The sequence below is a fragment of the Pelophylax lessonae genome (assembly GCF_965119305.1).
Source record: "Pelophylax lessonae genome assembly, chromosome: 3".
NCBI lineage: Eukaryota > Metazoa > Chordata > Amphibia > Anura > Ranidae > Pelophylax > Pelophylax lessonae.
In genome coordinates, this window is record NC_138770.1 from 15,769,956 (window position 1) to 15,784,571 (window position 14,616).

The 14,616-nt window shown below is 42.9% G+C and overlaps 2 protein-coding genes across 2 annotated transcripts in view; one reads left to right on the plus strand and one right to left on the minus strand.

Annotated features, from left to right (window-relative positions):
* The window catches only part of LOC309550230 (uncharacterized protein), a gene marked incomplete at its 5' end in the record, with an annotated part of 1,091,635 nt that overhangs the window by 612,800 nt on the left and 464,219 nt on the right, over positions 1-14,616 (minus strand). The window contains 2 exons of the mRNA XM_082250641.1: positions 12,827-13,736; positions 13,833-13,986. Of these exons, the coding sequence (XP_082106767.1) occupies positions 12,827-13,736; positions 13,833-13,986 (1,064 nt within the window). The remainder of the gene's footprint in view (positions 1-12,826; positions 13,737-13,832; positions 13,987-14,616) is intronic.
* Positions 1-14,616, plus strand: part of LOC309548756 (uncharacterized protein) — a gene marked incomplete at its 3' end in the record, with an annotated part of 240,460 nt that overhangs the window by 32,299 nt on the left and 193,545 nt on the right. The gene's annotated exons all lie outside the window — the stretch shown is intronic.

Consider the following 14,616-nt stretch of genomic DNA (forward strand, 5'->3'; position numbering starts at 1 on the left):
GAACTGGATGAACTATTGTCTTTATTCAACCTCAACTACTATGTAACTATGTAACCATGTAATAATGACTGGGCCTGAGGCGGATGTCCCTTTTCTCTTCATGTTAAAGACGGCCCTGGTCCATATATGTTTACAACTACATACCTTCACTTGGGCAAACCATAGCTTGCGGGACCTGGCTGATACAGAAAGGTGTTCTGGTAGATCCGAACTTTTGAAAAGTTTGATCATCCCTAGACCTGACCCTGTACAAGTTATATATGTTATTTCGGTGGTCCCTGTGGAAGTCCATGTGTGGACATTTCTACCTATGATAAATGACAGGCTAAATCCACCTTGAGACTTTCTCCACACCTGGAGTGTGCAGAGTGCTTGGATAACGTCTACACAGTGATTACAGATTGGCTTTATCACCTCAACGAGCTCGCTCCAGTTCATGGATGTAATCATTATATTTGGATGATCCCACCAGTCAGGAGACTTTGCTGTCATCCTACATGATCCCTTCTGAGAATTCTTCTATCCTTCCAAACAAATGTATGAAATCATCCATGAGTCCTCCTTCTATGTGATCTAGAAGATCTTGTATCGCAATGTCTTTATGGATGAAGTTGATGACCCAGTTTATATATTATTTATTACTTTGCAGCTTTTTTAATTCCAGGATGAATTATTTTATTTATATAAGCAGTCAAGGAATTTCTCTTACTTTGTGAGATCTCTACCACCATTCCTATGTGAACATTACATCCTTGCAATTTATGTTTGACATCTTCATTATGTGTGGATTGATATATATGTTTATGCTTTTTGGTGTATTTTTGCATTTTTTTACCAAAAGGATCAGTTATGGGGTATCTGTTTTATTAGCTGTTTGAGGCAACATGTAGTTTTACGTGTTCTGATATCAGATGTTTCTGGATGATTGAAACCTGATCACACCTGGCCTGGAATGCAAAGTACCCAACAGGACATTCCTGACAAGGAGTCATAAATGGGAATTCATATCCTCACAGGATGTTCTCGCATAAGCCTCCTGTTGTGATGTATGGGTGTAGAGGAGCCTCAGATAAGATCTCCTGGGGAGGTTATACCAACATCAAAGGCCAACTGTTACTGGAAGATGACCCAGGTCAAAAACAGTGATTCGTGAACAAATGGCGCCCCTAGTGGAAGAAAATAACATTCTTCCTGGAAAGATGAGATACTCCCTGTTGATTAGGAAGAGGGCATCTTATGAGCTGTCATTGGACAAGCAGACAGTGGGTGTTTATGTGGGTGGTGTCTGAGTGGACTTTTGAAAGAATTGCCAGCTAGAATTCTATCTCTTGGCTGTTGGCTCTCTTGGCCACCATGGCTCTTGTGCTACCTTTTTCTGTCCTTCTGTATGTGCTTGAGACCAGCTGAAAGATATCGAACCCTGAGGACGAATATTTAAAGTATTATCTGTGATTGTTCTGTCTTATATGCTCTGTAGTATTCTTTTAGTGTTTTATGTTAGCATTTTTACTTTCTTTATAATAACTTACATCCTTGCTTATTAAAGCAGTGTGTTTATTTTTACAGCTAGCATTGTTAGTATACCCTCCAGTAACCAAATTAGAGCTTTGATAGACTATTATAGGAATAGACAATAGAATAAGTTTATAATAAATAGAACCACCCCACATTTATTTTATTAGCTTAACACTGTACATTTGTTGTTAGATTTTTGTTCTGTCTCTTTAAGACATTTCTGTATGCAATAAACAGAGTTGTATAAAGTACTCGAAACCCACACTTGAGTAAAAGTACAAGTGCTCGATCAAAAAGTGACTTGAGTAGAAGTGGAAGTGCTCGATCAAAAAGTGACTTCAGTAGAAGTACTAAAGTATTCAACATTTTTTGTACTTAAGTATTGCAAGTAGTTTTTTAAAAAAAATTGCTACTCAAGTACTGAAAGTAAAAGTACCAGTAGTTTTGAAAAAAAATTGCTACTCAAGTACTGAAAGTAAAAGTACAAGTACTGTGTTATGTAGTTATTAAAGAAAGAAGTCAAAAGTTTGAACATCATATTGTTTTTTATTATTTCAAATGCAGCTTTTATTTATACATACAGTAGCTTTTATTTTCATATGCGCTGATAATACACATGTTTTGAGCTTCATGAAACCCCCCATCTACTCTTCTGACAGTGGTCATTTTTATAATAGTAACGAGTAACTATGCAGCACAAAAAAAAAATATCAGAGTAGAAGTATTGAAATCATCAAAAAAATGTAGTGAAGTAAAAGTGGAAGTAGGAGAAAAAAATTCTACTCTAGGAAAGTACAGATACCGCCTTTCCGTACTTAAGTACTGTAGTGAAGTAGTTCTACTTAGTTACTATACATCTCTGGCAATAAAAATTTTTTTGTTAAACAATTGGTTGCAGAAGAACTGTATCTGTTTTTTTTTTATACTTTTTTGTGGTATATTTTAACTTCTGTGGTAGCTCTGTAAGATATTTTTAAAAGGAATGGTTACAGGGAAACATTTCTTGGGGTTGCAGTTTCTCTGAACTCCACAAGGTGGTGATCTCACTCATGTGCAGACAGAAAGTTTCTATGGAATACAGACAGGAAGTGATGTCAGGTACAGACAGGAAGTGATCTGGGAAAAGACAGGAAGTTCCATGCGGCAGGAAATTCCTTGGTGGAAGTGGCAGTAGAGGAGGTAATAAGATCTTATTTTCTATTTACACCCAGTAACCCCCCCCCCCCCCATCATGTCCGTCCTCCTCCTCCATAGTCACTGTGATGTCTTTTATCTCCAGCAGATGATGATACACACATATATAGTGTGGAAATTTCAGAATAACCCCGTATATTACAATGAGGGAATTTATGGTCTGTACCACGAGGGGAGTTATTGGTGTCAGTAAATGCCGGTGTAGCGTGAGAATTACCTACCCCGTGAGAATTACCTACCCCTCGTCACTTCCGGCCAGGAACAGCTGAGCAGCGCAGCAGTGCGCATGCTCACAGGGCCGGATACCTAAAGGGACGACAGAGGAGCAGACTAGTGCGCATGCGCACTAGTATTGAAATAGGACGGTGTACCGTGGAAAAAACCTACCCACGCGGAGGTTAAATAAAACAGCGGGGTTGCAATACGAATCATCTCCGCTCCTGTGGCTGTCACTTCCCTGCTCTCGGCAAGTAAATATAAAAGCGGCTGGCGTCTCCGTGATTTATCTTTTCATACAGCCGCCGCCGCTTTTATATTTACTTGCCGAGAGCAGGGAAGTGACAGGCACAGGAGCGGAGATGATTCGTATTGCAGCACAGTTGTTTTAATGTAACAGCTGCATTCCATACAGTGCCGTGAACCGGAAGTGACGAGGGGTAGGTTTTTCTCACGGGTAGGTAATTCTCACGGAACACCGGTTCCACACATTGTATGTGGGGGGGATGAAATGATAATTAATGGTAGGGATTAGGGAAGATTTCTGTAAGATTTTACACGGGAATGATCAGCGCCCACTCCAGAGTAGACATATGCCGGTTTTCGGTAATTCGATATATCGCGGTATTGCATAGCCACGGTATTGTTATTGTGGCATTTTTAAAATACCGAGTTTCTCTGTCAAGTCTGCCTGACTTGTGAATTGATACATTTCAGTGAGCTGGATGACTCATTCACTCACTCAGCTAACACCTTTCAGCATTAAGTCTCCTAACTATAAACAAAAATGATTACATTGTATCTTTTCCTTCCCTCTGCCAGGGAGAAAGGAAGTTTAACCTCTTAAAGACTGGATCTTTTTCTGACACTTGCTGCTTGCAAGTTAAAATCAGTTTTTTTTTTGCTAGAAAAGTACTTAGAACCCCCAAACATTTTATATATTTTTTTAGCAGAGACCCTACAGAATAAAATGGCGATTGTTGTAATATTTTATGTCACACTGTATTTGCGCAGCAGTCTTTCAAACGCAATGATTAGACTTTAATGAATAAAAAAAAAAAAAAAAAAACGTAACAGTAAAGTTATCCCAATTTTTTTTTTTTTTTTGTTACACAGAGAATCGTGAGAGAATCGTGATCTTTATTCCAAGCTAAAAAATCGTGATTCTCATTTTGGCCAGAATCGTGCAGCTCTAATAAATATATATATACACACACACACGCCTAGCAGCCCACATTACATTATTATATAGCCATCAAGCAGTGTCTGGCCTACCTGGTGATGACTGGTCCTGGCGCTCTGATCCGATGGCCTGGTCTTTAAAGGGGCAAATCCTTGCGATCCAGAAGTGGTTAAACCTGCAGGAGGACCGGTGTTTTTATCTATTAATGACTTTACTATTGCTTTAGGCCTGGTTCACATGTATGCGGGTTGGTGGTTCACATGTATGCGGGTTGGTGGTTCACATGTATGCAGGTTGGCGGTTCACATGTATGCAGGTTGGTGGTTCACATGTATGCGGGTTGGCGGTTCACATGTATGCGGGTTGGCGGCCCACATTTGCACAGGCATAGCAGCCCATTGATTTGAACGGGCTGCTATGCCCTCATTTTCCGCAGAAAAAAGGTGCATGCAGCATTTTTTTAAAATTCAGTGGCCTTGAAATCCATCCTGCTTTTGCACCATGCGACTAACCTGCAGTTCCTGCTCTGGCAAGCTTTCTGCATTTTTTGTATACGTGGGCACGGCATTTAAAAATAAACAGTTTGCGTGTGCAGCAACGGCAGGTAAGTCGCATGGTGCAAAAGAAGGATGGATTTCATGGCCACTGCATTTTTTTTAAATTCTGCATGCACCTTTTTTCAGCTGAAAACGCAGGCATAGCAGCTCAAGCCCATTCACATCAATGGGCTGCTATGCCTGTGCAAATGTGGGCCCCCAACCCGCATACATGTGAACCACCAACCCGCATACATGTGAACCACCAACCCGCATACATGTGAACCAGGCCTAAAGCAATAGTAAAGTCATTAATAGATAAAAACACCGGTCCTCCTGCAGGTTTAACCAATTAATGACTTTACTATTGCTTTAGGCCTGGTTCACATGTATGCGGGTTGGGGGCCCACATTTGCACAGGCATAGCAGCCCATTGATGTGAATGGGCTTGAGCTGCTATGCCTGCGTTTTCAGCTGAAAAAAGGTGCATGCAGAATTTAGAAAAATGCAGTGGCCATGAAATCCATCCTTCTTTTGCACCATGCGACTTACCTGCCGTTGCTGCACACGCAAACTGTTTATTTTTAAATGCCGTGCCCACGTATACAAAAAATGCAGAAAGCTTGCCAGAGCAGGAACTGCAGGTTAGTCGCATGGTGCAAAAGCAGGATGGATTTCAAGGCCACTGAATTTTAAAAAAATGCTGCATGCACCTTTTTTCTGCGGAAAATGAGGGCATAGCAGCCCGTTCAAATCAATGGGCTGCTATGCCTGTGCAAATGTGAACCACCAACCCGCATACATGTGAACCACCAACCCGCATACATGTGAACCACCAACCCGCATACATGTGAACCAGGCCTAAAGCAATAGTAAAGTAATTTATAAACAACACCTCCTTCAGGTTTAACCACTTCTTGACCACAAGGATTTGCCCTCTTAATGACCAGGCCATCGGATCGGAGCCGAGCGCCAGAACCAGTTATCACCAGTTAGGCCAGACACTGCTTGATGACCTATTTTAGGCCTGGTTCACAGAGTCTGTACTGACTGACTATATAATAATGTGCATAAGTGAACCAAAGCCCCTAAATTCAGCAATGAAATTGAAGTGAGGTGGAAATTTAATAATTTAAATTTAATAATTGAATACCGTGATAATACCGTGGCAAAACCTTAATCAATTAATCTCAGCATGAAAATCTGATACCGTCACAAGCCTACTCCAGAGACGCTATGACCAGTCTCACAATAGGAGTCTGAAAGGGACTGGATTTTAGGGGGATGAGATGGTGAACCCAGAGTGGAGGGGGGGGGGCAATTTTATCAAAAAAGATGTCCAGATGGGAATCAAAATGTTTTTTTCAGCTTAGTACAATTGCTCCGACTGGACTGAATACATTACTGATACTGGGCTGATTGCTTTTGATTCATCTGTTTTATGCATTTTTATAGTATTCTATATCAATTTACCAGTAATTGATGATAAAAAAAAAAAAGTTTTGTATGAACTTAGTGTTATAGAAGATGCCATTCTGGGCAATAAATGGTTAAGGAATCTGGGCGGTGGTAGGAGCGTTTTTAAGACCTCTTCACCTGCCAATAGCCTCCTGGACAAAGATTTGCATTTCCCAATTCAAACTTGTCAGTTGTCACCAGGTTAGGAGAGCGCCATCTCTGGTTACATCTAAGTGGTATCCGGTCCGCCATCCACTGGAGTATCTGTAATCGGGACCCTGTCGATGGATTAGCACTTCATCTCCTTATGTCGGTATTCCTCATTTTCTGCTATAGAGGCTATTGCTTCACAGGCACTGAACTCTGTGGGACTACAGAGCCCAGCACACCTAGTCATCCACAGCCGGGGGTTTTCTGAGTAAGTGCTGCCAGGTTACCCCAGGAGTTGTCTGACACTTTATCAGAAGGTTTTATTGGAACTATCGTGTTATGGATTTAGATATTTTCTCCATAGTGCAAGCACTGCCCTAACATTTATTATTTGTAGATTAACCCCTTCAGGGTCAGACCATTTCCCTATTTATGGGGCCGGAACATTCTCTTCATTTTGGAGATACTGTATATTCTAGCAATATTGTCCTCTAAACAAACATCACTGACAATACATACACAAGACAATGACCATCCTCCTGACCATACATGGCCTACAAAGGGCAATTATTACACTACACAGGCAGCCAATGGGCAATCATTACAATATGGAGCCAACACAATGATGGAGTGCAGGGGTCAGGAGTATGGAGCCCTTTACAATGCTGGTCAGGAGGAAGAAAACATTCCCCAGCCTGTCATTAAGAATATGTTCCATCACTGGTGTCAGAGGGAAATACTGAGGGCTCTGAGGAAAGTAGAGGAGCTGAGGGGTCTCTGAGGGTTTACTGCATCTGAAGGACTCTGGGACCCCTGAGGAAGAAGTGTATCTGAAGGACATTGGGGACCTTGAAAGAAGAAATAGTGCTTAACAGCTCTGAGAGGTTAGTGGGGCTGAAGGGTTATTGGGGCCTCTGGGGGGGGGGTAGTCAGAGTGCAAGGCTTGGAGGTAAGAGGGGGCTTCAGGGCTCATAGGGGCTGTTGGTCTCTGATGGACCTCCCACCCCCACCTGCACTTACTTTTCTGATGTCCTAAAGAGCTCCCGCCAGCAAGTGAAGAAAGCCTTGATTTTACCATCTCACTGGTCAAGAAATAAGTTGCAGGACACAGAATGGAACAAAGATCAAGATAACAAACCATTCACCCCGCTGTCCTCCTCCTGTCCACATTTGGCTTCCATTGGAAGGAAGAGGAAAGAGAGCACCCCCACAACTCTCTACTTAAGCAGCAGCATCCTCCTACTATCCAATCAAATCCCTTCTCTTACTGCAGACAGTGACATCACTCATGTAAGTCAGCAGGCTACTAGAGATTGGAGCCTTGCAGCCGGAGTTCTGGCAATTATCCTGATTAGCTGGGAACTCTGGTCAAGAGTCAGCAAGCTCCCCTTCCTGATGACCCTACTTTCTTTATCATACATCACGGGACACAGAGCTGGTAATAATTACTATTTGGGTTATACGCTACCTTCAGGTGAATGGACACTGGCAACCAATAGACAGGAAGTTCCTCCTATATAACCCCTCCAATACAGGAGTAACATCAGTTTTTTCGCCAGTGTCTTGAAGGTGGTGGTCATGGCTGTTAAAGCTCTCCAAAATTTGGTATTGTCCCAGAAAAAGGGGCGGTCTATTGGATCCATTCAAAAGGCTAAGCGCTAAAAGGATGGCAACCGAAGATCCGAGGTTTAGCCTGTAATGTGGTCTTTCGGGCGCTGGACCCTGGGAAATGGAACCCTGGTTAAAAATTTTACCCAAGGAGATTTCAGCAAGTCGCTCTACAGGTCCAAGGGAGTGGCCTCCTACAGCAGGAGGACCTGGTCCCTGAAGGTCTTTGACGGTGCCCGCCGTGATGGGTGAAGTTTGAATCCTATTACAGGATTCTGCGGTGGGACTGGTAAGTGTTCCTTTTCCGTTTTATTTTAAAAATATGTCTGTTTGGAAAGGGAATGGCAAAAAAGCTTCTTGTAGCTGCAGTACTGTTTTTCCACTAAAGATGGCGCTGTTCGGCGCGTTCGTTTGGCGGTATTGCAGATGCGATCAGCTTACTCCACGTGTTAATTCGCACCAGGTTTTCTCTGCATGCTGCTAGGAAGCTCAGGATCCCTGGCTGGACATGGCTGATCATGAGAGCAATACAGGTAGATGATTTCTGTTTGAGCATACACATTTATTACAGTATATAGTAGGGCTGAACGATAGTCGATATGATATCGACTATCGTTCTGCGGACGTGGGCGATATTCATATCGCCGAGGTCACAATATTTTGCATAGGCAGGGAGAAGTCGGGACTTGGAGGAGGACTCACAGCCATCCCACACTTCAGCGGTGAGCAGCGCGCCGTGAGCAGCTGCACAGCTAACCAATCTTGCGTGCCTGCACACCTGATTGGTTCGCTGTGCCGCTACTCACGGCGCAGGGCCGGACCCGCCCGTATGAATGTATCCTCCAGTGGCAGTCCGAGCTCTATGGGACGAGCATAACTTGCAGCCAATAGGAGGCGAGCTCTCCGCCCTGAAGAGGAGTGCGGACACTGAGAGAAGAGCCGGGAAGTGCGGAGTGTCCGAGTGATGCCTGCTGTGCTGACCCCCACACCATGAAATAAAGTAGCCGGCCCCGCTCCTAGCTATTACACAGCACGGCCAAAAACATGCTGAGCATGTACAGGTCCTTCTCAAAAAATTAGCATATTGTGATAAAGTTCATTATTTTCTGTAATGTACTGATAAACATTAGACTTTCATATATTTTACATTCATTACACACAACTGAAGTAGTGCAAGCCTTTTATTGTTTTAATATTGATGATTTTGGCATACAGCTCATGAAAAACCAAAATTCTTATCTCAAAAAATTAGCATATCATGAAAAGGTTCTCTAAACGAGCTATTAACCTAATCATCTGAATCAACGAATTAACTCTAAACACCTGCAAAAGATTCCTGAGGCTTTTAAAAACTCCCAGCCTGGTTCATTACTCAAAACCGCAATCATTAAGACTGCCGACCTGACAGCTGTCCAGAAAGCCATCATTGACACCCTCAAGCAAGAGGGTAAGACACAGAAAGAAATTTCTGAACGAATAGGCTGTTCCCAGAGTGCTGTATCAAGGCACCTCGGTGTGAAGTCTGTGGGAAGGAAAAAGTGTGGCAGAAAACGCTGCACAACGAGAAGAGGTGACCGGACCCTGAGGAAGATTGTGGAGAAGGACCGATTCCAGACCTTGGGGGACCTGCGGAAGCAGTGGACTGAGTCTGGAGTAGAAACATCTAGAGCCACCGTGTACAGGCGTGTGCAGGAAATGGGCTACAGGTGCCGCATTCCCCAGGTCAAGCCACTTTTGAACCATAAACAGCGGCAGAAGCGCCTGACCTGGGCTACAGTGAAGCAGCACTGGACTGTTGCTCAGTGGTCCAAAGTACTTTTTTCGGATGAAAGCAAATTTTGCATGTCATTCGGAAATCAAGGTGCCAGAGTCTGGAGGAAGACTGGGGAGAGGGAAATGCCAAAATGCCTGAAGTCCAGTGTCAAGTACCCACAGTCAGTGATGGTCTAGGGTGCCATGTCAGCTGCTGGTGTTGGTCCACTGTGTTTTATCAAGGGCAGGGTCAATGCAGCTAGCTATCAGGAGATTTTGGAGCACTTCATGCTTCCATCTGCTGAAAAGCTTTATGGAGATGAAGATTTCATTTTTCAGCACGACCTGGCACCTGCTCACAGTGCCAAAACCACTGGTAAATGGTTTACTGACCATGGTATTACTGTGCTCAATTGGCCTGCCAACTCTCCTGACCTGAACCCCATAGAGAATCTGTGGGATGTTGTGAAGAGAAAGTTGAGAGACGCAAGACCCAACACTCTGGATGAGCTCAAGGCTGCTATCGAAGCATTCTGGGCCTCCATAACACCTCAGCAGTGCCACAGGCTGATATGCGACGCCGCATTGAAGCAGTCATTTCTGCAAAAGGATTCCCGACCAAGTATTGAGTGCATAACTGAACATAATTATTTGAAGGTTGACTTTTTTTGTATTAAAAACACTTTTTTTTTATTGGTCGGATGAAATATGCTAATTTTTTGAGATAGGAATTTTGGTTTTTTATGAGCTGTATGCCAAAATCATCAATATTAAAACAATAAAAGGCTTGCACTACTTCAGTTGTGTGTAATGAATCTAAAATATATGAAAGTCTAATGTTTATCAGTACATTACAAAAAATAATGAACTTTATCACAATATGCTAATTATTTGAGAAGGACCTGTACATACTGCACATAAATACATAACACCATTTTTTTTAAATCCCTTATCATCATAAGATAATGCAGAAACACATAGACAGGAGGTTGCAATTTTGCAGGAATAAGCCAGATTTATAGCCAAAGAAGGGTCCTAAATGAATTTAAGGCTAGAGATCAAGTGGCAGCGGGGTTTGAATCAATTATCCCCACAATTACCATTAACAAAAAATGTAGACTTGATAAATTATATCTACTACATTAACAAATCGCTGTAGTAGTTTTTATTATAGTATTGTATGCACTCTTCAAGCTTATTGTGGCATGTATTGCCAGATGTGCAGCCCCTTCCCAACATGTCTGCAAAACAGAAATAGTTTGAATGAAGGGGATAGAGGAACAAAATTATGAAATCATGTATATGATTTAAAAAGAGGGGATTAATAGAATATTATGAACCAAGGGTGCACCATCTTCAGTTTTCAGCATCCATTTTATAGTTTCAGCACATATTTCACAGCTTCTCATGTTTGGAAAATCATGAGCTTGCATAAATTCATACCCACGCATTCCCATGCAATAGAAGGTTTCAAATTCTGATAAATATGTTCATAGCTCTTTTATTATCTAAGTCTCGTCTTTTTAGTCACATACTAGATGTATTGTTCTATTGTTCTTCTAAAAAAAGTCTTCATGGGTGTGACCTATACTGCAATCATACTGTTTTGTTATATATACGGTGTTGAATAAATGATACGTCAGATTGTTCTGAGCAACCATACACTGTCAGTGTTAAGTTAATCAGAGCGATCTCCAGGCCTGCTGAGACTGAGGGGTCAAACCTGGTCAGGGCATTAAGTCTACATACCCTTAGAAGTGACCACAAGTCAACTTTTCTTTCCATTCATCTGTCAGTGGGGAAGCCCGCTGACAGCTGATGAGTCATGGTTGGTAAGGATGTGGGCGGCCGGCTTCCTGGCTTGCTACTTAACAACCAGCTATTTCTTACCACAGAATTTGCATCGGTCGATAATTTTTTGTCTGATCCGAATTCTAATCGTTCTGAAAAGTTGGAATCCATTCGAAAATGAATAAAAAAAACAAATTTTAACAGATTTCAACTAAATTGATTACTATTTCATTTGGAGATTTGGATGCATCCGAATCTAGGAATAAGCAAACATTTGTCCGAATTTGTATTTGTACTGAAACAAATTTTGCGTGTCTAACACTTAATGGCTACTTAAAGGCAATGCAAATGGCTGCCGATGGCAGGGCCCACTCTCCAGGCATGGATCCTCTACATATGTGTGCCATAACACCACCCCGCTGATAGCTGGGGACTCAATGACCACTCGGGACATCCTGGAAGACTTCTGAATACCAAAGGAAGCTCCTGACATCTCGCACAGCTGCCCAGCACCAGACCCGCCCACCAATACTTCTAATAGGTAGGAAAACTTCATACAAAAATGGTCCTATAAGTGAGGAGGACAAAAAAGGAACGCAACCATTGGCTTATCCTGAACATTTATGGGGGTGGGGTCTTATGGGGGAGGAACAAGGGCGGGGCTACCCAAACATATCCTGCCATGGACATCTGTCAGGAAAGCACATTATGGTCACTAGATGGAACTGACCATTATAGGAAATCCCAATTCACCATGACTGGAGGAATGCGGTTCACATTTCATCAACACATTTATAACAACCAGATCTGTAAGTGTTTGTGAAATCTTCCCACACAAAATGTACTCAGCCAATGAAAGGTAATAACTCCATTTTTATTTTTCTCCTGCTATCAATGGCCAACACGGGACAACACTTCATCCATGCCTTTGGTGATCTCTGATCTCCTTATGAAGTGTTTCTTACATGATGAAAATCGGCCATGGAGTATATCTGAGGTGTATATCAGGGTGTGTTTCTTCCCCACATGTCCACCAACATTCATATAGAAGACATTTCCCACACTCAAGGCACTAATACACCTCGAGGGTTGTGTGGGACCCCTGATGTACAGGAAGGCAGGACTTCAGTGAGGAACATTTCTCTCACTTAGGACAAGAATATGGCTTCTCCCCCGTGTGAGATCTCTGATGTCTGTAAAGGTGGGACTTGTGTGCAAAACATTTCCCGCACTCAGGACAGGAATACGGCTTCTCCCCTGTGTGAGATCTCTGATGTCTGTAAAGATGGTGCTTCTGTGCAAAACATTTTCCGCACTCAGGACAGGAAAATGACTTCTCAGCAGTGTGCAATCTCTGATGCATGGAAAAACTGGACTTCAATGAAAAACATTTCCCGCACTCAGGACAGGAATATGGCTTCACACCAGTGTGAAATCTCTGATGTGTGGAAAGAGTTGACTTCTCTGAAAAACATTTCCCACACTCAGAACAGGAATATGGCTTCTCACCAGTGTGCAATCTCTGATGTGTGGAAAGAGTGGATTTCCATGAAAAACATTTCCCGCACTCAGAACAGGAATATGGCTTCTCACCAGTGTGCAATCTCTGATGTGTGGAAAGAGTGGACTTCTCTGAAAAACATTTCCCGCACTCAGAACAGGAATACGGCTTCTCACCGGTGTGCAATCTCTGATGTGTGGAAAGAACGATCTTATGCGAAAAACATTTCCCGCACTCAGGACAGGAATACGGCTTCTCACCAGTGTGCGATCTCTGATGCACGGAAAGAGTGGACTTATCTGAAAAACATTTCCCGCACTCAGGACAGGAATACGGCTTCTCACCAGTGTGCGATCTCTGATGCACGGAAAGAGTGGACTTCTCTGAAAAACATTTCCCGCACTCAGGACAGGAATACGGCTTCTCCCCGGTGTGAGATCTCTGATGTTTGTAAAGAGAGGACATCTGTGCAAAACATTTCCCACACTCAGCACAGGAATACGGCTTCTCACCAGTGTGCAATCTTTGATGATTGGAAAGAGTGGACTTCTCTGAAAAACATTTCCTGCACTCAGAACAGGAATATGGCTTTTCCCCCGTGTGAAATCTCTGATGTCTGGAAAAAGTGGATTTCCATGAAAAACATTTCCCGCACTCAGGACAGGTATATGGCTTCTCACTGGTGTGAGATCTTTTATGCACATTAAGCCTGCATTTAAAAGGGAAACACTTCCCACACTCAGTACAGGAGAACCTATTATCTGTTGGAAGGACGGCACTGTCCCTCACAGTCTGAGGTTCCTCAGGATAAGAGGAATACGATGGTCCGGCACTGTCCCTCACAGTCTGAGGTTCCTCAGGAGAAGAGGAATACGATGGTCCGGCACTGTCCCTCACAGTCTGAGGTTCCCCAGGATAAGAGGAATACGATGGTTCATCTACACTGTGTGGTCCCGGATGGACATTTGAGGTAGCCAGGTTTTCTCCTGGACTATACTGTGTGATGTCCTCATCTTCTACTTTACAGTCTGGAGACAAAGTGAGACAATCCTCTGAGGTTTTCTTCATCTCCCGTCCATCTACTAAAATAGAAATACAAAGATCATTACTAGACATCAGCAGATTGGTTCCCCTAAACCAGGACTCCGCCCACATCAGGCAGCTTTGTCTCTGAGGATCTTACAATTCCCCCCTCAAGGTAACTAGTAAATGGGTCCTCTGATCTCCTACCAGTTCATTTCTTTATTCATGGACCTTAGTCAGAGAGTGAGGAAACAACGAGAACTGTCTTTTATAGGAGTGACAGTGATGAGGGGATTATAGGACGAGTGTCCCCTCCCCCTCTATCACTCATTGCCATCTTCCCAACACAAGAAGTCCCACACTTCCTTATTTAGTCCATGATTTAGTCATGAATAACAGCGGTCAGAGAGTGAGGATGGGGGGAGAACAACCAAGATGAAGACTGGAATGATCCTGAAGACCAACATCATTGGGTTACTGACTCCTCCCTCATTATCACTTTCTGTTTAAGGTTCCAAAGTTGGAGGATGTTATCACATTATTATTACCATGTAAAAGTCTGTCCTCCAATCAGATCATCAGATATAAAATGTCCAGCTGGTAGGAAATGGGTGTAACAAAAGAGAATCCATATTATGTGTATATATATACACATTAGGTAGAGGGAAGAGAGCAGAAGTCAGGAGTAT